Here is a 24,293-nt window from a genome sequence, read left to right as displayed (position 1 = left end):
TTGTCTTTTCTGGGGTCCTGGACTGGCGTGTCTCATAGGGCTGGACTGGAGTTGAGGTCACACCTGCGCCACGTAAGGGTGGCCGAGGGGAAGGTGATTTGGCTGGTACAGCTGCTGGAGGCCATGGGAGGGGAACTGAGGGTTCCTCTTTAATTTCAAGGGTGATCTCCTCTGGGATATTTGGCTCGGCTTGGTCAGCTGGTAAGGTGAAAGCACTAAGCTTCTCTAATTCATCCAAGAAGTTGTCCAGGAAAGGAATCAGAGGGTTTGCCGGAGGACACTGAGCTGTCAGGGATGGCCACCCCTGGCTAGGCCCCTGCTGAGCTCCGTTATCTGGGCCAGGAGAAGCTCTGTGCGTGAGAGGAGGGGCTGGTTCCCTGGGAGCCAACTTAAAAATGAGCAGCGAGTGTGAAGCCAAAGAAAGGAAGAAACCAAGAAAATAACAACAGTGCATCAAAACACAGAGACAGAAATGCAGGGAAGGTAGTGAATACAAAACAGTATTTTATGCTGTGGTGTAGATTTGAAGATGTTTTGCTGAATTTTTCCTACATAAAACCACTAGCATGTTAGAAATTTATTTGGAAAATGAAACTCTCCTAGTATTCGAAAGGGGTCGTCAGTGTCAAATGACAAAATAGAGCTGTCATAGCGATTATAAGGCTAGACAGTGAAACCTTAAGTGATTTAATTTCATTTAACAGACTACCTCCTTTAAACTAGGTTCCCAGATTTTGACTTAGTAGTAGACATCAGCCCCTCACAGACTTTGAAATGATATTAATGTAGAATGAAAGCCAATAATTAAACCTTTCTCAGCTGCTGAATTTGTGAGGTGTTCTTGCTGCCTAAAGCAGTGCCCAATCCCATGAACCTCCCATAATTTTCTCACCTATGTTTGCCAGGTGATTATAACATATGGCATAAAATATTTTTATATCTTATATATATGAACACATTTCTAAATGAACAAGTTTGGAAAAATATGTTTTGAGAACAGAAACCCATGATCAGAATGAAACTGAACTTACACTAATTCTTCAAAGTTTTTATTTTATTATATTCTTTGACTTCAAAGTTTTTAAAAAATTCAAAGTAAGTGATTACATTGAAAGGGAGCATATGATGTTAGTGGGAAAAATCTTCAGCTAGGACTTTCATCTTTCTCAATAGCTTGACATTTTATGTAAACTTGGGGAGGTATAATTTAAGCTGAATCTTCTGAGTAAAAGTAGACTTCTGTGTATCTTAATATTATTGCTATATTCTGGATATATTTGACAAAACATAATTTTTATGTAAATTCATTCAAAGATCTAGAAGTGCTGCCTAGTAACATTCTAATACATCTATCTATTGCTACTGGGCTGGGAAGGATGGCTCATGCCATGCTGTGAAGGCCTTGAGAGAGGCTGGAGGGTGACATTTTACTTTAGTTTTTCCCAGGGAATGATTTTGGTTTGGAAAGAAAAAATGTTAAAGAAAGAGTATGAAGATGTGCTTTCTGGTTGGTTGTTCTGCACTCAGCACTCTGGGTGCCAGGGCCTTAGTAGGTATCAGCGTACAACACACCTCCACTTAACCTTTGACTTCTGTGTCCTATAATAGGAAAGGGGCATTTATAGAATTTATTTAGCTGTGTTTTTTCTTTTTTAAGCAAATATGCCATGTCACCATGTGGTGGAATAAAAGAGACAAAGTGTCATAAAACTTATCTGAGCATCTTATAGAAGATTCAGCACTAAGGCTTCTTAGCACCTGATACAAAGCAATACTCTACACTTGATCTATTACTGGATAGACAGACATTCCTAGCAAGTCCTGTATATATTTAATTTTTAATAAGATAGACATGACCTAAGTCTTATTTGATAGTCTAGAGAAGTTCCCTTATTGGCCAGAGTCCAATTGTATGCTCTATGCTATGCAACACAAGAATAGATTTTGAAAGCCTGTGAAATATATAATAAATTCAAGATGATTACTTTTCACTTTCTCTCATGGTCAGGAATATAATGTGGATGATAAAGAAAGATCTTTAAATTCTACCCCGATCACTATTACTATTGCAGTGTCATTACTACCATAGTTACTAATCTATGTTTAACAGGTTCAAAGCACTTAGCTTTATAAAGGACTTATTTCTACTGAAAGTCACATTAAGTGTCCTGGGATACTCATATCACAAAAATATACCTATAATACAAAAATCATTAGAATTGGATTCTACTGTACAAAAAGCAGAAATATCTGAAATATTATCAACTTATATTTGAGCTACCCCTGAAAAACAGTATATCAAAAAATGTGATTGAGTGTGTCAAAGAGTAATTTATAAATCACTTAAATTCCTTCCTTATTTGCAAATATCAGTTAGAAAATAAGATATGTAACATATATTGGATAGCATCGTTTAGAAGTACATTATAGTTCTTTTTCTGAAAATGATGGAGTTCTACACTACTGAGAAGTTTCCTTCATTAAGCCAATATCACAGCACAGATTATCAGAGGGAATAAAACCATTAAAAAAATTTTTCCAAATATGGATGTAAGATTTTCAATATATTTTCTCCCAGCAGTGAGAATAAAACACTAATTATTTATCAGTGAAATTTGTACATTCATCTATTTATATAAAATGTAAAATCTGGTGTTCTAAGAAAAAACTTAGGAAACTGAAAATACATTTAAATTATATTCACAACAAAGATTAAAACACTGTGATCTAAAATATTACATGCTAATATTAATTAGGACATTATGGAAGAATTTCTTAAATGTTAAAATAAGCCTTTGTAGAGATACATGCTTATTTTTTCTTATAAAATTTTATTTGAAAGTACAGTTGCTTTGAATTTATTTGGTAGTTCATTCATTTAAGATGACTGAGTAGTGGATAGGCCAAATATGCAGATGAGGATTCTTATCTTTTCATTTATCAGTAGGAACTACTAAAGGAAGAATGTTGATCTCTAAGTGCTAAGCTCTGGTAGTGAAGTAGATATACTGAAGAAGATTCTGGAAAAGTTTATAACCAATCAACCAAAATTGGACGGTACCAAATGGTTCCATTGCCCAATGATAATGGATTGAGAATAATTACCCTGCAACGAAACCCATTCTTCAAAGAGAAGTAGAATGAATATAATGCCAACCTTTGCCCTTTTAAAGAAAATGTTACTCTTAAAATAGGAGATCTTAGATTACTAGTATTTGCTTTTGTGAAATCCTCCTAAGACTCATTTTCAAGGAGAGGGTTAGGGCACTGGGGGTGCTATCTTGAGATGGTCTCGCATTGAAACATGAAATGACTGTACAACATCCAATGTTGATGTTATATTGCTGGCTCTAGATGGTTTATTTCCCATGTCCTAGCCTTGATCTTAATTATTTATTAAAATAATCAATAAATTATGCAACATCATACACTTTTTAAATGTTCGGAAGTACTTACAATATTTTGAAACTAATTCCTTGGTAATTTAAAGTTTTATACTTGGAGGTTAATAAAAAGGTGAAAGAAATCCCTAAATACCATCCATAAGAAGAGCACACTATATTATAACTTAACAGAAAATTAAAAAAAGAAATTCATATCATGAGTAAAGAAAGTAGAATAGCCTTTTCTAGTTAACCAGTTCAGGGAGCAAAGTTCCTTTTAGACCAGATATTGAGAAAGATAATTATCTTCAGCCACTAGCTCAAGTGAGATAGTAGAACTGGTACATAATTATCCTAAAACTATCAACTACACATGAGGGCCCCTAATGACCAATGATATTTTCATTCAGACTAATAAACACTTTAAAATTTTACTCTATTTCTCTTTCTATATTAAAAAATCTCAAGACTTATACAGAATTTTTCAACCTAATTACCATGTACTTTGAAATAAACCATTTTTGGATCTATTGATTTATCTATAGATGAATATATGCATACATACATATGTATATAATCCATTTAATATATACATATATGAAATTAAGCTTTAGAAAAAAATCACGTTTCAAAAAACCTGAGTTTCAGAAAGCAGGTATATTTATCTATAATATAGGCTCTTATGATACCAATTTTTCTCTTTTAGTATTTTAATTCAAAAATGAAATTCTCAAAATCAAGCATTAAACCTTTATGCCAGCACCCATAAGAAAAATTTATATTGACTTGTCACTCAAACTTGGAAGCATAACATGTAAATCCCTTGCTTTGCAATAAAGATGATGTTCTTAATGACCTAATATCAGCTATTATCTTACTCCAAGCTCCCCAGTGTTCTACTAATATGCTAAATGTCTTCTTACCTTGTTGGAACTTAAGCTGTGGATTCTATCACTCGAGTAGCTGTGGGGTATTGGAGGGTCGGGGTAGTCCTCGGCGCCTTTGGCTGTGTTCCTCTTCACGACTTCTACATAGGAAACAGGGAAGATGCCTTGTCTGTTGGTTCCTGGGATTTTACCTTCGTACCAGTTCTGATCAACTCTTTTGAGAAGAATAACTCTGTCTCCCTGTAATGAACGTGAGGAAAATGCATTGTAAGTAGGGAGGTGACAACATCAGAAATATAATTGCCAACGTTTTCTAACAAACAATAGTTTTTCATTTGGGAGAGTGTTATACCTCCAGTTTTATTTAGTCAGGAGAAGGCAACTAAAGTCTCAGTTCATTCCCAAATTATAGCTGATCAACATATATGCCATTTAGTCACCCATGGTTAATGTGAATGGGCTCATACATGCTCATACTGGTTCCGTGTGAAATGATTTGTGTAATGTCAAAAAGCAGAACGGTTTAATAGGCAATGTCTCCTAGACAGCAGCATCCTGTCATGGACAGTCCACAGAATGAGCTTCCACAGGAAGGAAGAGCTTCTGAAAGGGTCACTCAGCTCTCTGTGACGGCGTGCCTGAGGGGGTTGCAGGAACCGGCCTCCGGAAGGGATGAAGTTGAATGGCACACCGTTTTTCTTTTTACCCTCCACATGCTAACTAGTAACGAAGAGTGAAGCCAATGGGGTGGGACCAAGACAGCCCTCGTGATAATCCATGTCTGTGGCCAAGGCCGACACCCACCTGGTCTGCACCCAGACGGCCTCACACCAGCATCCATTCTGAATGATGGATCGCCACGCCACAGTGGCCATTCAGTCTGTTTATAGAACCCCTGGCTTTTGGAATAATAGAACTTTCTACAGTCACTATGCCTGCCGCCTGCAGTGATCAAGCCAATGCCACAAAACAGTGTAAATTTTAACTCGAAACCACACGTGGCCCAGAAATAAGTGGGAAAGACGTGGTTAGACACTAAAACTCCACGCAGCTGCATCCAGCAGATCACTTGAAAGTTTGGGCAGCTGCACCTGCGAGGACGAGAGAGGCGACTGACACAAGGTCAGAGCTTCAGCACCGGAGGGGTACTTTGTCAGGGGTACTCAAAGTGAAAGCTTGCTTTTCGCAAATGCTGGGTGGTTTTTATAGACTGTCCCCCTGCCATGGAGCAGAACATACCAAAGCTAACTGGATCTCTCTGCATCTTAAAATTGAACTGCTTTGCCCTAACCGGTTTGGCTCAGTGGATAAAGTGTCGGCCTGTGGACTGAAAGGTCCCAGGTTCGATTCCAGTCAAGGGCATGTACCTTGGTTGCAGGCACATCCCCAGTAGGGGGTGTGCAGGAGGCAGCTGATCGATGTTTCTCTCTCATAGATGTTTCTAACTCTCTATCCCTCTCCCTTCCTCTCTGTAAAAAAAAAAAATCAATGAAATATATTTTTAAAAAAATGCACTGCTTTTCTCTGTAACACACCAGCATGAGGCTGATGCCAGGCTACTGCTCGAGCTACAATTGCATTGGCGGAAGCTTCGATGGAAAGTATGAAACAAGCTGATACAGATGCTGTGCGGCAGCTTGGAGGGTAGGAGAGAATCTGTCGATGGTGCAGACCCAGGTCTCACAGGGGAGGAGGAGGTGAGGCTCTGGAGCCAGGAGGAGGACAGGGGTCCTTCCCTGCATTCACCGCAGGCAGGAGGCGCTCTTGGCCCGCCCGCATGTGACCATGGTCTAGTCTGCGTGGTGGGCAAACATACAGGTGCCTCAAGCAAACGGACACGATTGCTTAGCAAACACCAAAAACCATCATGGAACCATTCTCAGCTGTGTAAAGCAGCAAGCTAGCGTGCTTTCCCTACTGCTAGGAAGAGGCACTAGGATTGGCTAGGCTTCCAGTGAAACAGGGGGTCAGTCATGAGGCCTAGAGAAGGAAAAATGCTCCCCAGGAAGAAACAGCTTCATGACTCCAAGATAAACATATTAATTAAAATTTAAAAAGAAACGGAATGAGAAGGCAGCAGAACAATCTTTTGCAGTCTACTGAAGTGCTTTTCCTTTTGATGCCTTTCCACAAGTTCAACTCCACGGTGCTCAGGCCGAGGCACCCCTGGGAGCGGAAGCCCCTCTGAGAAGCTTCGAGTCCTACAGGGACCTCAACTGGACACCAGGAGGGGCAGAAACAGTGGTCCAGGGCAGCCCCAGGGAGTGCTCTGTCCTTTCTTTACGGAAAAACACAGACATGTCTAAGGAGGAAGACAGCCCTTGAAAGGCACCAGGTCAGAAGGCAGCCCGGGTACCTTTCTCAGCGACAGCTCCACGTTGGTGTCCGCGTTGAAGTTGTATTTGGCGATAGCTTCTCCGATTTCTCCAGGCTGGGCTGGGGGCGGCGGCCTTGCGGGCTGTGCTTTCTCAGGAGGTGAGAGTTTCTAGGAGGAAAACAGTTGTTTATTCCTGACCCGCGAGGACCTTGGGATGAGCACCCGCGTGAGAGGGCCGGGAGAGGACTTACCTCCACGTAGGAGATGGGGAAGATGCCCACTCGCCCGTGGTGCTCTCCCTCGTACCAGTTCTGGTCGATTTTCCTGAGGATGTAGACAGTGTCTCCTTTCTTAAACGACAGCTCCCTGGGAGAGACATGCTCAAATGGGTTTTTCTCGAGGAAGAGCAACTATTCTTAAGGTCACTAGACCTGCATTCGGCTGGGAAATATACTTCTGATACTAACCCATTGTACGCCATAAGCGTCCATAGACCAACTTTAAGATCATTTTTCGTGAGAATTTTCAGCTGAAAATATGAACACCTGCATTGTGAGTAATATATCTATTTTTATAATATTCATTGCAAATTGATTTTTTAAAAATTAAATTCAAAATATCGTGGCGTGTGGGAATGGCTTCCGTTTTGGACCCGTGGCAGTTATAAAAAAAAATCTGTCGAGCCCAGTTGGATAAGGATTTTCCTTATAAATTCTTAAGATTTGCTCACAATATTATAACTTTGCAAGTGTGATTTTACCTTGTTTTCCGGTTTAACAATGGAGACATTACATTTGGTAAGTTACATAGCTGTATTTTTAAAAAATTAAATACATTTCATGTATTAGGTAAGTAAAAGTAGCTTTTAAAATAGATTTTTATTTAAAACAGGCATCCATCTCTCGCCTGTTAGATGTTAGGCATGAAAAGTGCTCCTGTCTGGGCATTAATGGAAATGACTTAAAAATGAGGCTAGTCTAGTGGTTTTCAACCTTGGCCGCACATTAGAATCACCTGGGAATCTTTTTAAAATCCTGATTTCTGGGCCTCATCCTCCGGAAATTCTGTTTCTTTGTTACTAATGATGAGGCCCAGAAATCAGGATTTTAAAAAGATTCCCAGGTGATTCTAATGTGCAGCCCAGGTTGAGAACCACTGGGCTAGCCCTTCCGTAACTTTCAGTGCTGGCTGGGCGTGGGAGCCTCTGAAAGTTGCCCGAGTTGGCCGAAACCTTGACTTTTGTTGCAAATAGGTCATTGTCCAGGGATGATGAGCAACAGCTCTATGTCTATGAGAACAGAGCAAGAGCAATGTGACGAAGCTGCAATAAGATATATTTATTTATGGTGGGAGGGGAACAGTTTTCTCTTCCTAAAATTATGGGATGGCTTCCATGGTGACTATTTAACCTGCTTCTCTGAGGCGTACACCATTAGGCTTAGTTGGATTAGGAAGAGCTTTACGGGAGGGGTGGTGCGGGCAACCCTCAGGTCTGTGCTGTTGATGCTCCCACGGGCGGCCGGTGGAAGAACAGGCTTCCCTGAGCCTTTGCTAACCTTGGACTGTCACAAAGAAGAAATGAAATTCACGTGTTCTGTATCGTTATTTTATAAAACCAACATGCATCCTCCAATTGTCACACTATATTCAAAAAACAGTAGTAGTGAGGACCAGTGTATAGTAGACACCAAGCAGATGTTACTTCTCTAATAATAATTTTTAAAATGTAAGCTTTTCTTTTAGGTATATATTTTTTAACACCAGATTTAAGCCATGTTCAACATCTTAATTTCTAAATAGCATTTTTTTTATTTGGTTCATTCCCTATCTCAGCAGCCTCGGCCAATTCTGAATGATTTTATTTTCTCTCTGTCTTCTACTACTAGAGACAGACTCTGGAACAATGAATTTATATAAGATGCATTTTCATGAATAAATATTTGGGTTATTGTATATATTTAGTCTAAATCACGCAGTATAATTTTATGCCAATTTACAATGAATTTAATATCTTGAATTCTAATAGAGACTGAAGTTTCTTAAACAAGGTCTGGGCACATGGGCCACTGCGAGGTGGCAGACTCCCTCCCATTTGAGCCAACTCATGTACCTAGTACCTGTTCTGACTTTCCTCAACCACATGCCCATCTGATGAACAAGAGCCTAAAGAAAAAAGGGAGAGTATTGCAACACAGGAGTATGACAACACCAATATCAAAGGCCACAGGAGAGAACGTTGCTCAGACTTGCTGAGCTTTTTTTTTTTTAAACAACAACAACAACATATTTTTATTGATTTCAGAGATGAAGGGAGAGAGAGAGAAATAGAAACATCAGTGATGAGAGAGAATCATTGATTGGCTGCCCCCTGCACGTCCCCTACTGGGGATTGACCCTAAAACCCGGGCATGTGCCCTTGACTGGAATTGAACCCAAGACCCTTTAGTCTGCAGGCCAACACTCTAGCCACTAAGTCAAACTGGAATCGCTAAGCTTTGAGTGTTGATACATGGAGATTTTATGGTGGGAATCTGTGCACAGTTCTAGTTTTCAACCCCGCAAACTGTCCTTGATTTAGTTGGATAAATAAATGTTATCAAATTCTCCCAGGAAGTGTTAATTACTCCCAAACTCTTTATTTTTACTTCATCTTGACACAAAAATTCGAGAAATAAAGATGCTTAATTTCTTTTTTTGTTTTACCTACCCATTTGAGTTCATTGTGCTGTAATATGTTTAGTATAGTTTAAAACTCAATGATTCTCAACTAAACTCAAAATGAAAATAAAATTACCCACATTCCAGTTAATTCAGAAGGAACCATTTAGAGTGGATTGCTGAATTATTTGAACATGTCCCATTGCAATATTTATCTCTTAAAGTATTATTAAAGTGTACATAGCCAACTTAAATCATATGATGAATACTTATCTTACTTACTTAGATGTCTGAGCCTTAAAATCATAAACAGCTTTTGCAGGCAATTTCTGGAAAGGAAGGAAAATGATTAGCACTAACTTAAAATTTTGGGTTTCCTATAAGAAAGCAGTTTTATAGGAATTAAAGAGAAGTGATACCTCAAGGAATGATTAAAAATATATAATGTAAATTCTATATGCAATTTATGAATAAATCAATTAGTTCTTCATTTAGATGCTTAAGCAATAGCAGGAATATAATAGATGGCTTATTCACCGTAACTATTGAATGTCATATTTCATCTTAGCAACTAAGGTAGATGAATGCCATAAGGAATAAAATGCCTGCAGAGGATTCTGTCCCAGGTATAATTTTGGCTGGAACCAAGGCATTTCCTGGGATAATTGCGAAGTCAGTTTTCAATGTCTTATGTATTGGAACAGCTCCTTCTGAATCGTAATAAAAGGACTGGTGAAAGTTGGGAAGGAAGTCATCATCCCTTTTTCTAAACACTTATGAACATAGAGTAGCAGAGAAACATTAGCCCAGTTATCGCTGGGAGGCTAGTTAGTGGCCATCAGTATATGCTGGATGATCTTGCAATCCCCGGAGGGTTCAGGAATTCTTCAGCACATGGTACACCGGCTGCTCATCTTTTAGTCATGACATGTGATGTGTTCTTCCCATCAAACCGTGGGGCCCACAGATCTGTCTGGGGCACTGGTAAGCTAGCTACTCCACCTCTTCCTTCCCTACTTCCCAATGAGTCCCTCACCCCACTCTTTTCCCCTGTGATTCAGGCAGCCTGGACTATTCTTGACTTCTTTTGGCGGGAGTCCCACGGGCACAGGACTCTATCAGACACCTATAGAGATACTCCTGGAGGGGCTGCCAGTCCAAGACCAGCCTTCAGACCCCACCAGACCCTCATGGCTTCAAGGTAGTGTGAGCCGGAGCTCCAGGCCTAGATCAGGACATTGGTCAAGAGCTAGTAGGTAGGTGGTTCCCAGGGACAGTGGTTTTTTTTTTTTTTAAATTCTTTATTGTTGAAAGTATTACATATGTCTCCCTTTTCTCCCATTGACCTCTCCCAGCCTGCTCCTGCTCTTGCACAGGCCCTCACCCCCCTATTGTCTGTGTCCATTGGTTATGCTTATATGCATGCATACAAGTCCTTTGGTTGACCTCTTACAGGGCAGTGGTTTTTGAGGGACCCTCACCAACAAAAGCAGGCCAGCAACAAATACGTTTATAGCCTTTGTATTGATCTGCAACATGGTTGACCTAGGGCTCTCCCTACATCACTGGGCCAGGAGTTTGACCATGACTGTCCATTCATGGGTGTGAGGTCCAGATGCACAGAGGTCTCCTTGCCACAGCTGGGCTGCAGCTGGAGCCGATCTGCAGCTGGGGTCAGAACGCAGACTCTCCAGTCCTTTGCTCGGGCTCCAGGGAAAACGGTCTAAGTTTCTCTATTGTCATTTTTATGTTTTTCGTCTGTGTTCTTCACTGGTTTGGGATGTAACTTTGACTGGCAATGTTTTCAGGTATCTTATTGACAAAAACTTAAATGCTATTGAACAAACTACCTCTTTTTCTGGAGTTCCTCTTCTTTCCCTCGGTGCGCTCCTCCCCAAGTCAGCCACAGTGGACGCGTAACTTCTAGGGGACTCGCGGTCTATTGGAAAGGACAGGGCGAGAGTGAGTACCCACCTATTCAAAGCAGACGTGTTTAGCCATTTTCCCTGGTGACAACTATTTCCCCCCTTAAAATATGGAGAGACACCACAATGGAGAACATGGGTGTGAAACTCATAAGGAATCATACAGTTGTGACATTAGACATAAAAACAGAGCATTTCAAAAGGAAAATTACCTGAGGTTGCAGAAGTATTATAGTCGTACCTATAAATATAATTGTTGCACTGCTGATATAATTATACAGCATCCTCCAGGCCAGAAAGTTCATAGTTGCAGGAATTTTTCATCTCGAAGAATTTTAAATATTTTTCTATTTCTATTCTTTTTGCCTTCAACTTATAATGACTATTTTAAGGCCTATAGAAGATGGAGAATAGCACTAATGTATAGAATTGGAGACATTTTGTGGAACAACAATTTAAGAATGTAGTAAAGAAAAAGGAAGTATGATGATGACATAACTATGATCATGTCCATTCTCTCCCTCTCTCTGTTTTTAAATATTTACTGAGACTTGAGATGGGCCTTATTTCTGTTCTTTCCTTGTGCTCAACTTAGCGTATCAGGAAGTAAATATTTATTCCAAGAAACAAAGGGATAAATATTCTCGAAACAGAAAGTATCACGTCCGTTGCCAAATTGCTTATGAAATAGTGAATTGTTTTTGTTCCCCTCAAAGCAAAGTATAAGTAATTAGTTACTTTACAGAATTATGATTGCAAGGATCTCTTAATAGTTATCTTATACCTTACACATTTATATGTGGAAATGTAACTCAAAGTATTCCAGTAGCTTATGTTATAAAATTTTACCAGTATAACTGGGTCAAAATTTGTAAATTCTTTCTCTTATCCCTTTAATAAATGTAGTTATGTTGAATAACAAGATGCAGTAACTGTGAAATAAATCCATCTGTGAGGATGAGAAATACCGATTTATAAAAAGAAAACATGGTCTCAAGGTTTTGACTGCTTTGATGACAAGGAAGAATTGTCCACTGATAGTAGGTGGGATGTCAGTTCCATGACAGATAAAGATAAATGCCTAACTCTCTGTGAGGTGTGGAGTCTCTAGGCTTAGGAAGGTAACATGGCAATAATATTTTAGGTAAACTTAACCAGTTATTTCCGTGAATGCTAGAGGTTTATGTGCAGTATTTTTTCACTGTAAATTAATATATTTTTATCATCACAGGGCTCTCATAGTGATCATAAATTTTAAATTACTTTTGCTAAACACAACTGGAAAAGTAAATATTTGAATAAAATACAAAATGCCCTTTAAATGCATTGCAAAGCCCTCTGAACTCATGCCTTACTGATAGTATGTACTCTATCTGCATATACTGTTGAGTGGTGATTAAACTAGGATTTTGAATAACTGGAAAAGGTAGCTAATTTATTTAAAAAATTAGATGCTGACAGGGCTCAGTCAGTGAGAATTTCAAATCGTAGAAATTGATTTTGAAAATGCTAATTTGTTGTTTTTGAATCATGTTGCGTAGTATAAGTGGAGCAAAGATAAATACTAATAATATAGTGAAGTTGTGCAATGAGAATTAACAAGTGAGCCATATGCTATATTAATATGAAGCTTGAGTTATGTCTCTTTTTTGCCCATAGAGATATAGTCTATATTACAAATTCTGAAGTGTTAGGAGTTTAAATCTGTTAGTGCTACCTTCTCTCGACATGCCCTTGGTCAAGTTTATTGTCCTCTCTGGGTCTCCGTTTCCTTCATTGTAAAACAGTGCTTATCATAATCCCTATCACCCAGGCTTATGCCAGTGTTCACTGGATAATGTATGTGAAACATTCTGCAATGTCGGGTACAAGGTCTGGTGATCCAACTTCTTAAAATCTACATAGAAAACAGTTGCACCTTAAGGATTAATGAAAACAACTGTATAAAGATATAAAAACACTTTGTGCTTTTCAGTTCTGTAAACCTCAAAAAAACATTTTCTGCATCTGAATTGCTATCTGTCCTTGTGTTGCCAATTCAAGGTGATAATCCATCTATGAAAACAGAGTTGAGAGTCACGCTTAACCTAAATGGCCTAATTCTAATGTCAATAGAGGATTATTGTAGCAGAAATAGAAAACAGATAAATTAAACAATGGAATGGAAGAGAAAATGAATACACTGAGTGACGGAAATGAGACTGTTATATATATACAGCTTAACGATACATTCACAAAAAATTTACCCTAATTGTGCCCTTCAAGTGGAGAAAGTTATTAAACAAATCCTAGTCTCTTGTAATCACCCATCAATTACTTTGCTACATATTTCAGTTTTGCTTCCTAGAGTATTTTGCTGTAGTACGTTCTATATAGACTATAAGCAAATTACTTATCGAGTGAATGACTACAAAGTTTTAAAAAAATCAAGGAAAAAACTAGTCATTAAACTATTGCTTTTGATTCATTTCCCAACAATAAAAGAGCTAGTGCAAAGGTGTTAATCTCTTAAGGAAACCGCTAGTCAATTACGGGTTGCCTTGACATCTTTTAAAATTGGTAACGTGTTTAATTGCTTGTTGTGTTGTAACTAACAGTCGTCTCAACCCTAACATCAAGCTACAAAACCATGTTCCCTTTCGATTTCGAAAGAGTAAATTTTTGTGAACTGGTGATCATGTCAAGCCACACACACCACGTCCAACCATCACACGGAAAAATGAGAACTACGCGGTGAGGGGCGTGTGCACAGCCATGGTGCCAGGTGGGCTCACAGCTCAGGAGTGATGAGATGTGGGGATGGAAAATGACAGAGCTGGAGGGTGGGGATGTGAACCACAAGGAGAAACAAAGAAAGGTTGGTCCACCTGGCAGACCCAGGGCACTGTCGTGGTCTGGGTGGTAGTTGCTATTGGTGTCCATGTCTTGGAGAGAGGCACTGTGGGGCATCCTCCCACAGTCGCTCTGGTACCATGGGCAGTGGGTAGCACCGTCTTGGGGCAGCGGGTGGCAAGGCTGAGGCATGGGGCTCCTTCTTAGAGCTCTCAGCGACGAGTTCCTCTCGGGGACGTCCGGCAGCAGTTCACTGATCAGACGGTGCAAAATACTGTTGTCCGGCAAACTCCCCCTTCTCTTTTCAGCCTTAATTTGGTCACAGATGTCTTTGAGGGCGGAGTCCAGAGCCTCGAAGACGGCCGTTTTGCATTTTGCCTTTTCCGTCTGTTTTTTGGGCGGCGAATGCTTTTTCCTCCGGAAAGGCACGGGGCTGACTAGAAAGGCAAGTTTCGAGAGGCCGGCGTCCGGGTCATGTCTTCTGGGCTCTTCGGTCGTTTCGTGTTTCGCTCTTTCGTGTTTTCGCATCGTGGTGAACCGAGTGTAAGAGGCAGGGCACCGGCCTTTGCAGGAGCTGACGAGGTGCCGGTGATGGTGATGGTGGTGGTGGTGGTGGTGGTGGTGGCTGGACCCATAGAAACTTTCCGAGGAGGTGAAGGAAAAGTGGTCGAAATCGCTCTCACTGCAGAAGGACGAGCCCTCGACGTGCATGCAGTCGCTGTGTTCGGACACCACCCCGTCTTGGTCGCTGTCCGAAAGCTCCAGATGGGTTCTCGGCGGCTCCTCGCTGGTGACTTCAATGTGGATGGGCACCAGGGTTTTGGACGTGCAGCTCCGTGGTCCCGGGCAAGGGTGCCTGCCCGGATTGTCTTCCTCCAGCAAGGACTCGATGGAGAACCGCCGGGTGGGGCCCAGCCCGTGGTGCTGGGGCTCGAGGACCGCCGGCGACAGCAGCTCCTCCCCCAGGTTGGGCATGGATTTTGACTTCTGAATCAACTTTTCAAACTCCGAGATGCGGGTGGGGACCATGTCCCTGGGCACCTCGTCGGCGGAGGACTGGCTCCATCCGTGGAGCAGGCCCGGGGCGTGCGGCTCCTGTTCGTACTGCAGGACCCTCGCCTCACGGAGCACATCACCTCGGAGTTCAGCAGGTCCTTGCGGTTGATGCGGTGCATTTTCTTGTACATTTTCAGGAAGCCCGGGGCGTTGTGGGCTGAGCCGTGGCGCAGCCGGGACCTGCCGGTGGCCTGGTCTCCTGGAGGAAGGGGGGTGCCCACGGCACCGGGCAGCCCTCCTGGGCGTCCTCTTCGCAGAGCAGAGAGCCCATGCTCTCCGACTTGGCTTTGGGGTCGGGGAAGCCGCCGCAGTCGTCATTCAGGAGGTCGTCGCAGCTGCGGGACTTGATTTTGGGGGACACGGCCTCCTCGGTGCTGCTCCAGACCTCGGCGTTCTGCCGGGCCATCTGCCAGCCGTTTTTGAAGGCGAGGGCCCGCTGCGAGTCGCGCGGGACGTCCAGGTGCTGTCTGTAAGGGGGACAGTCATCTACCTCCTGGCAGGGGCGGCCGCGGGGCCCTGAGCAACTGCAAAGGGGTGCACACATTTTGCTATCATCCCCACCTTTTAATCCGGAGCAGCGTGGTGGGAGAGAGACGTGTGAAGAGGTTAAAAGTTTCACAGAGAGGAGAGCATGTCAGTTAGCATCAGACAGACAGGCAGCAAGAGAGGCAGCGGGTTTAATATGGACACATTGTTACCCTAGAAGCTTCACTTCCAGAGAAAACAGTCTAATTCTAAGGCATGATACTGCGTTTGCAGTGTACGTAGCTTTAAAGATAGATATTAGAGCTGACAAAACCATGCATAAAACGTCATTGGTGTAGCTAATACGACCAATAGCTAATAAGACCTATTTCTTCTTCTATTGAATACTTCGTACATCTTTCTGCAAATGTTATTTGCCTCAAATATAATATAGTACCTTATATGCTAACAGCATGTCCTGGTAGCAATGTAAAGGTTTAATAATTAATGCCCCAAATGATATGGATAATCAAGTTAATAGGGTCAGGATTTGAGTCTCATTTGATGTATACTAATAGAAAGGTAAAGCGTGATTTATAAATTTACATTTAATTAAAACTCCCACAACTGTATTAATTAATTTTCCATGGGCACTAGATGGGAAAAGCTATAAGACAAAGTATTTTCCGAAATGGCAACATCAAGATGCTGTGAACTATGGCTGCTAACATTTTCCCGAGAAGAAAAAATAACTAGTGCGTCTTTAAACAAAACTAACTTACATCTTTACTTGCTCTACCTAGAACCTTTTGGTAGGCAGGTTGTCATAAGCGTGGCTGGATATATATAATGTAAAGCTCTCACCAGAGGTAAAAGGCATCCTACTTTTCCCCAGGGAGGGTCTTTTTAAAACTTCATGTACCATTTGATAACAGAGAGCTCAGCATGGCCTCAGTTTGGAACATGTATGGGAAAACTCTTTTCTTTTGCTTGGCTAAATTAACTAATAAGTAAGAGGCCAAGTCCATCTGAGGAGGCCTTTTCTTCTTAGAAATAAACCTAGTGGAAGAAAATAACTCTGTTGAGCTCCTGCCTTGCAATCTTCCCAAATTCTTAGAAAGTGAATAAGCACATAAAAAGCAGACAGGTAGTATTGGGGAAAGGAGGTTGGCTTTACACTCCCCAGGAGGAAAACAAATAGCTAAATCAATCAATTCTTTCAGCTTTCGGTGGTATCCAAGCATAAAGACTCAAGGGCATTTCGTGACCTATGTGTTACCTTAAGATATTCACTTGCATCGATGAGCCGACTCTGATAAAGGCAACCTTGCTAATTTGAGGACAGGATCAAAGGGCCCCCCTCCCCTCCAGAACCTGCTGGTTAGTTTTCACAGTTTTATTAGGATACAGAGCAGAGCTGGTATCTTCTGTCTATCCAGACTCTAGGCATCAAAACCAGCCTGTCTTTTGCACGCAAACCAGCTCCCTCTCACCTTTAACTACCACGTGGCCACACTTTTAGTGCCTGCATTTGATAGACGTGGCGGAATCGGTGCTATTTCATGGAAACTCCTGTGAGAGGCTGCTTTCTTCACACATTTCAGATTCCTTCTCGGTTCTGTCTCAACCCCAGGAGGCTGGGGGAGACTGTGGAGCCCCAGATTTGGTACAGACCCAGGTGCCCAGCGATGCTGGTTCAATCCCCAGGCTCCGCCTTAGCAATATCCCCGTTACGGTGGCTCTAGTGCACGCAACAGGATTTCAGGAGCTGGAAGGAGTAGCTTGCCCCCTCTCAGCACAACTCGCTGAATTTCCGGAGAGGAGACAGGTCTTATGGGAAAAAGGCTTGGTGGTGTCCAGGTTTTATAATTATGGCTGAAAACCAGTTAGTTCTTACCACCGTGCCGCCGTGGATTGAACACTATATTGATGGATAGTCTACTGTATATATGCATATTGACCGAAATATAGAGCAGATGATTAAAGAAGTGACTTCACAGGTTAGGCAGATTTTAACTAGAATTAAATAATAATAAAAAAACCCGATTTGTTTTAGGCAACAATGTTCTCTGTTGCTACTTCTAATTCCTATTCTATAAATTTGATGAATTTTGCTAGTTCTAGAACATTAGAAAAATTTGATAATATGCACATGTTTGCAAACGTAATCCTTTAATAGCCTGCCAATAAATTATTTGATACTTTGAATTTGTTCCCACCCCCCCCCCCCAAAACAAACCCAAAATGATATATTTAGAAGGAGAAAAGCATTAACAGATGATACACTCCTTTACGCCACTTGGGTGGCTCAACCTGAGTTAGTCTGTGTAGGAAGAAAGCTATTGTTCCAAAAGTTCATTTAAATGCTCTCTCTGGATAGTTATCCCTGGACCAGCTTCACAGGGAACTCCAGCTTAAAACATATACTAGTAACGTGTTTACACTTCTATTCATTGCTGTTTACCTTTTGCTCTGGATGGGGAGGAAGGGGAAGAACTAATGAAAGACTGGGTCAGGGTGGCGCTCGATCCCGGGAGGTCCGCCCGGCCGGGGCTGGTCCTGCTTGCCCTTGGGTCCCCCAGGCCCCTCGGCTGCCCCACGGCCGGCTCGCTCTTCCTCCTTTTCCTGAAGTCACTGGCCAGGCCTGCAGAGCTGCAAGAAGGAATCACTGCAGTGTGGTTGGTGTTGGAGGGGGTTAACGTGAACCAGAAAGACGGGTGGGATATGCTAGCAACAGTGTTATAACTCTTCTCCCCCACCCCCCCAAACTGCATTTTTAGGAATTTATTCCTTAATATTAAACACTATCCTATATAATAAAAGGGTAATATGCAAATTGACCCTAATAGCAGAATGACTGGGATGACCGGTCGCTATGACGCGCACTGACCACCAGCGGGCACATGCTCAATGCAGGAGCTGCCCCTTGGTGGTCAGTGCACTCCCACAGGGGGAGCTCTGCTCAGACACAAGCCGGGCTGATGGCTGTGAGCGGTGGCGGGAGCCTCTCCAGCCTTCGCAGCAGTGCTAAGGGCTCTCAGGCTGTCAGAGGGATGTCTGACTGCCAGCTTAGTTAGGCCCGATTCCCCGGGGAGCAGGCCTAAGCTGGCAGATGTACATCTCCTGAGGGCTCCCAGACTGTGAGAGGGTGCAGGCCAGGCTGAGGGACAACCCCCCCACCCCTGAGTGCATGAATTTTTATGCATCGGGCCTCTAGTTTCTTTGTAATTGTCACTTAAAAAAAATAGACTATTTTTAGAGCAGTTTTAGGTGTCTGGAAAAGTAATTGGAAAGTATAGAGAGTCCCACATATACCCTTGCATACAGCTTGCCCTATTATTGACATTCGTTATTAGTGTGGTACATTTGTCACAGTTGGTGAACTATATTGTAATATTATTATTAAATGTAATTAAAGTCCACAGTTTATATAGGGTTTATGTGTTTTGTTGAGCATTCTATCAGTTTTGACCAATGTGGGACATGTGTCCATCACTACCACATCCTGTAGAATAGTGTCATGTCCCCCCTCCCTGGACATCTCCATGCTCTACCTCTTCCCCCCTCCCTCCCCCGACACCTGGCAACCACTGATCTTTTCACTGTCCACAGGGTTTTGTCTTTTCTGGAATGCCATATAGTTGGAACCACCAGGATGTAGTCTTTTCAGATTGGCATCATTCATTTAGCAATATGCCTTTAAGATTTTCTCCCGTCTTTTTTTTTTTTTTTTTTTGGCTGATAGCTCATTTTCTTTTTATTGTTGAATACATTCCCTTATGTGGTGGTGCCACAGTTTGCTTTCCCATTCAGCTACTGAAGGGTTTCTTGGTTGCTTCAAATTTGTCAAATTATAAACAAAGCAGATTTTTGTGTGGATATGAGTTTATAATCATCTTTTTAAAAAAGTTTTTGTAAAAATCCTCACCCGAGGATATTTTTACCCACTGATTTCTAGAGAGAGTGGGAGGGAGAGGGGAGAGAAACATCGATGTGAGAGAGACACATTGATTGGTTTCCTCCCAAAGGGGCCCCTACTGGGGCTGGGGAACTTGCAACCAAGGTATGTTCGATTCCTTGACCAGACCGACACCCTAACCACTGAGAAAACCAGCCAGGGCTATCACCATCTTTTAAAGTAAAAATTCTCCAATTAGTGTAATACGTTATGACTGACAATTCAGTCTGATGCTTTGAATTGTCTACCTGTTCCCTATAAGGAAGCGTCCCAACAACACAGATCATCCAGAGGAGGGGGGCCAGGATGCAGGGAAGGACTGGAAAAGAGGCCGACACCTGATGAGACAAACTTCTTACCTCAGGGCTTCCCTACAGCTCATCCTAATAATCTTAGCTTTAAAAACCTTACACTGCAACCCCAATATTTCCTGTTTAAGTAATCAATGGCCAATGATTTGGTCAGCAAGTAGACTAGTAAAGTGTCCTTTCACCATTCGTATTCAATGGTGTCAGTGGTCTCAATGGCAGGATGTTTTCATCCCGGTCTGAGTATGTAACTCAAGACAGTGAGCGGAGATACACGTCACACAGCCCGCTGTCTGCCATGTCGTTAGCTACAATGGCATGAACAGAGGCAGCTAAAGTGCACCAGCCCCTAGGAGGCAGCAGAGTGCTGTCTGCTGTACTGACAGGTGGTCTTACCCAGCCCACAGGGTTATCACTGTTTTATCAGTGGGTAAACGGAGCATGCTGGCTCTGCAAGCACAGAGGCGGAGCAGACCTCAGAATCTGCCTGCACTCCTCCAAAGAGGGCGCCCCATCTTCTCCTAGACCTGTTTTGCTGTCGTCAGTCTGTCATGTGAGGGTCTGTGTGTCTACAGCAATCCTCACGCCAGATCAGAACTCTGAAATTCAAACATTTTAGGTGCAGGTGTGGATAGAAAAAGACACAAAAAGAGGGGCTGGGGAGCTCCTTTCTTAGTGACATTCATGTCATTGGATGGCACTCATGAACCCAGTTTACAAAGTCTTCTACTTATGTTGAGAGAAATCTAGTGAAGGGCAAATTAATGTTATGAAAATACTAGAGTCCCGGTGCATGAAATTCGTGCATGGGTAGGGTTCCTAGGCCTGGCTGGCGATCAGAGCCGTTCAGGGTCTTCTGGCTGCCGGCCAGGGCCTTCCTTTGTTCCACACCGCCCCCTGGTAGTCAGTGCATATCATAGCCAGCGATCAAACTCCGGGTCTCCTGGTCGAACTTTTGAGAGGACAATTTGCATATTAGGCTTTTATATACATAGATGTGTTGTTGATGATAAAGTGTGGCTGGGAGTTTGACTTATTCAATACTGCTGTCGAACTGTGTCTGAATTTCTGTAATATTTTAAAGTAAGTATGATATACAAAGCCCACGAACAGAACTTACCCCAGCAGACTTTTAAGGCAGGACTAGTGGTTGGTTACAAGCTATTTTGGGTCAATTTTACTTTGTCTCTCCTTCTTGTCAAGTGTGTAAACTTAGTAAGTTATGGAGCCTAAGTGTCAGCGTACTCAGAGATAAAATGGGGATAATGGTACTTAAGTCAGAGTGGTGTCTTTAGGATTGAATATGCTTATGTACTTAGAATGCTTGGTATATAGTGTAAGTCCTTATTTATTGGAAGTAACATAATTCTCATTTGTGTGGTAAGAGTATAATGAACACATATGTGTTTTATAAAATTTTTCAAATATACAGGGATAGGCAACAGTAGTTTTCAGGTATGGGTATGCAAAATAGTTTACTCTGTGTTACTATTTATTCTTGTGTTATTTATTTGTATTATAACTGTCAACCTACTTTTGCCCACCCCTGTATTAAATGCGTCATATAACAGTATTGAAAATTAGCTGTTTATAATCCCCATTTAAAGATATGGTTATAGAGGAGACAGGGAAGAGGAGAATTTCTCAGTCTGTGAAGGAGTCCAGAAATATTTCACTTGATTGTCATCAATTCTTGAATATGATCATATAAAATGATGCAGAAACAAAACAACTTCAGGAAGTGTGTTACATAAAATAAAAACAGGATACATAATCCTCATTGCTGTTTAACGGAAAGAGAAAGCACTGGTATACAATATTCCAGTTGCATAATGTAATCACATTCTTACCTACTGGGTCTTTCCAGGCTTCTGTCTATAGAGGATTGATACAAGGAGGCCTGTTAAGATAGAAGAATAGGACCGTGAAAAAATTGTATTTTGTCCATGAACATTAAATTAGGTATGCTAAAAAGGATATTGCCAAAGTTGAGATTAAAAATACCATTTATTATGATCAGAAAAATGTCTCCCCTAAAAGAAATCACGCCACAGGGTTTCTACTTTCTTCCCATCTATTACTTTCTCTTCTGACTTACTGCACTGTATTGCTCTGTTTTATTCAAATCACAACCTAAACACTGCCTGGGAGAAAAAAAGAAAAATCAATAAATGTTTCTTATGTTGGAAATTGGCTATAAATAGAAATTTCCTACATAAAGGAATGGTTTGAAGATTTTTAAAAAAACTTTGTAGTCATTCAATCCTTATAAAGCATAAACTGTTTAAAAATAAATTTTTGTCATGTTACAGGTGTTATCTTTAAAACCTAAAATTTAAGCAGAACTTGAGACATCTTTCATCTGTCAACATAGACATAACATTTTAATAAAAACCACAGAATTTGGCTTGAAATTAAACTAAACTACTGGTACACAAATCAGGTACAGATTATCACATCTTTCAAATAGTTAACTATCTTTCAGGTTAGTTTATAATAAATGATTTAATGACCCAATATATAGCCTTAAAAAAAGTTGACTTTTAACATTTTGATCATAAAATCAACTCTCAGTTGTCCATGGTTGGAGGAACTAAAAACTGATAAATAATTCCAAATGCTTATTATACACACCATTTTCACGCGCCATTCTGAACAGTATAGTGAAATAGTTATTAAGCAAAAATGTTACATAAGAATTTTTCACTTCCAATGGCCATCCACTGGAATAATTGCTAAAATATCTAAAAGGTAAGAGAGAATCACACTCTAGAATGCTGGAGGTGACACTGATGTCTAGAATGTATAGGAAAATGTATATTCAATAGTCTTGGCTTTGGTCATAATTGATTAATTCTTTATCACAAATAAACTGGTGCTGGAAGCCAGTTCCTGCATGTCATAATTGCAAGAGTTTCATCAAAAGGTTGATGGAACTTGGGGACTCAACAAGGGCTGAGTCACATATGTTATCGCCTGCTGGAATGGCTTAGGCATTTCCCCAAACCTGAAAAGGGATGATTGCTTGCTGCCAGACAGCTCAGGGCATCTTAATCTACATGTTATTGCCTCCTAATGGCCAAACACCTGAACAGCTGTAGGCAAATTCTTCCAATCTGACAATGGATTCTGTACCTAACCCTACCCTTTGAAGTGTATATCTCCACCTAGCCTTAGGACAAATTGTGTTCATAAAAAGCAAGGGGTCCTGAGACAGGAGAACTTAGTTCCTTTTAGCTAAGTTCCTCTGACCCCCAAATGCCTTTCAAAATTATGTTTTGTCTCTGGACTCTTTATTAAGTTACACACAGCCCTTCTCCAGATTGCTGAACCCTTCTAAGATGCTGGAACAAGAACCCCGGCAAACTGGTCTGATGAAGAATTGAAATTCTAGTTTGAAAGTATTCTTCTATATGAAGGTCTATAAATGTTAGCCGGAAATGCAGAATTTGACACATTTTATCTTTAGTTCTTACCTCTAAGAAATATTTTACTAGATTAAAACCTTCTTAGTGGAAACTGAACACTTTAAGAACTACTTCTAGAACTGTAGTTTCTGTTTGTAAATTAGCACCAATTAAACAGTTAAAATATCAGTATATAATTTTGAAATTCTTTATGTAGATCAGTCTGACAAGCCCTTTTATGAAGCAGAATCTAAAATTGCTTTGATTCAGTAATATTTTCCTTTAATTCCATCTTACTAAATGAGAATGGAATCTTGCCCAGAAACAAACAAAAGCATCCTCTGCAAGAGAATAGCCCCCCCATGTTAGACAGAAAAAGCATATTGTAATAATTTTAGTTCCTAAAAAACATTCAGATTTCTAGGTTCTCAATAAATATAAACTTAGAAAAAAAAAGTTTGGTCTGCTGATGTGATAAGTTTACAAGATTATTTTAACTCAGCTCTGAATCAGACACTTGGAAAGGTGGAAAAATAAATACTAAATAAGAAGGAAGACTAACAAGTAAATACATAAAACCATGTACTTCGATTTAGAAATATTAATTCTCTATGTTCTCAGAAGAGCGACAGCCAAGAGCCTCAGAACGTTGCATCTGTGTGGATGGCTCCTTCCCTGGGACACCCACCACAAACCACAGTTGATCATCAGAAAGTGTCCATTTCAGAGAACTCTTAGAACACCCCTAGAGTGGTCAGAAATTTTGGATTGCCAGCTTGGGATGAGCCTAAATCAGCTGTGGGCAAACTACGGCCCACGGACCGGATCCGGCCGTTTGAAATGAATAAAACTAAAAAAAAAAAAAAGACCGTACCCTTTTATGTAATGATGTTTACTTTGAATTTATATTAGTTCACACAAACACTCCATCCATGCTTTTGTTCCGGCCCTCCAGTCCAGTTTAAGAACTCATTGTGGCCCTCGAGTCAAAAAGTTTGCCCACCCCTGGCCTAAATAATATTGTCATATGAATTAAAACATCCTATAGGAAGTGAAGGCTCTACACTTCCTATTGTTTCAGACTTAGGCTCAGAAAC

At 41.1% G+C, this 24,293-nt stretch overlaps 1 protein-coding gene across 1 annotated transcript in view; it reads right to left on the bottom strand.

The window, feature by feature from the left end:
• SORBS2 (sorbin and SH3 domain containing 2) overlaps nucleotides 1–24,293 on the bottom strand; it is a 165,208-nt gene that overhangs the window by 18,733 nt on the left and 122,182 nt on the right. Inside the window, 10 exon segments of the mRNA XM_023757178.1 lie at nucleotides 4,307–4,510; nucleotides 6,627–6,755; nucleotides 6,839–6,953; nucleotides 9,528–9,574; nucleotides 11,096–11,184; nucleotides 14,047–15,120; nucleotides 15,123–15,248; nucleotides 15,251–15,619; nucleotides 17,988–18,175; nucleotides 21,640–21,689. Coding sequence (XP_023612946.1) covers nucleotides 4,307–4,510; nucleotides 6,627–6,755; nucleotides 6,839–6,953; nucleotides 9,528–9,574; nucleotides 11,096–11,184; nucleotides 14,047–15,120; nucleotides 15,123–15,248; nucleotides 15,251–15,619; nucleotides 17,988–18,175; nucleotides 21,640–21,689 — 2,391 coding nt within the window.

Source organism: Myotis lucifugus, unplaced genomic scaffold (genome assembly GCF_000147115.1).
Source record: "Myotis lucifugus unplaced genomic scaffold, Myoluc2.0 scaffold_102, whole genome shotgun sequence".
Lineage (NCBI taxonomy): Eukaryota > Metazoa > Chordata > Mammalia > Chiroptera > Vespertilionidae > Myotis > Myotis lucifugus.
The sequence above is the reverse complement of the archived record's forward strand: the minus strand, read 5'-3'. Positions and strand labels throughout refer to the sequence as shown.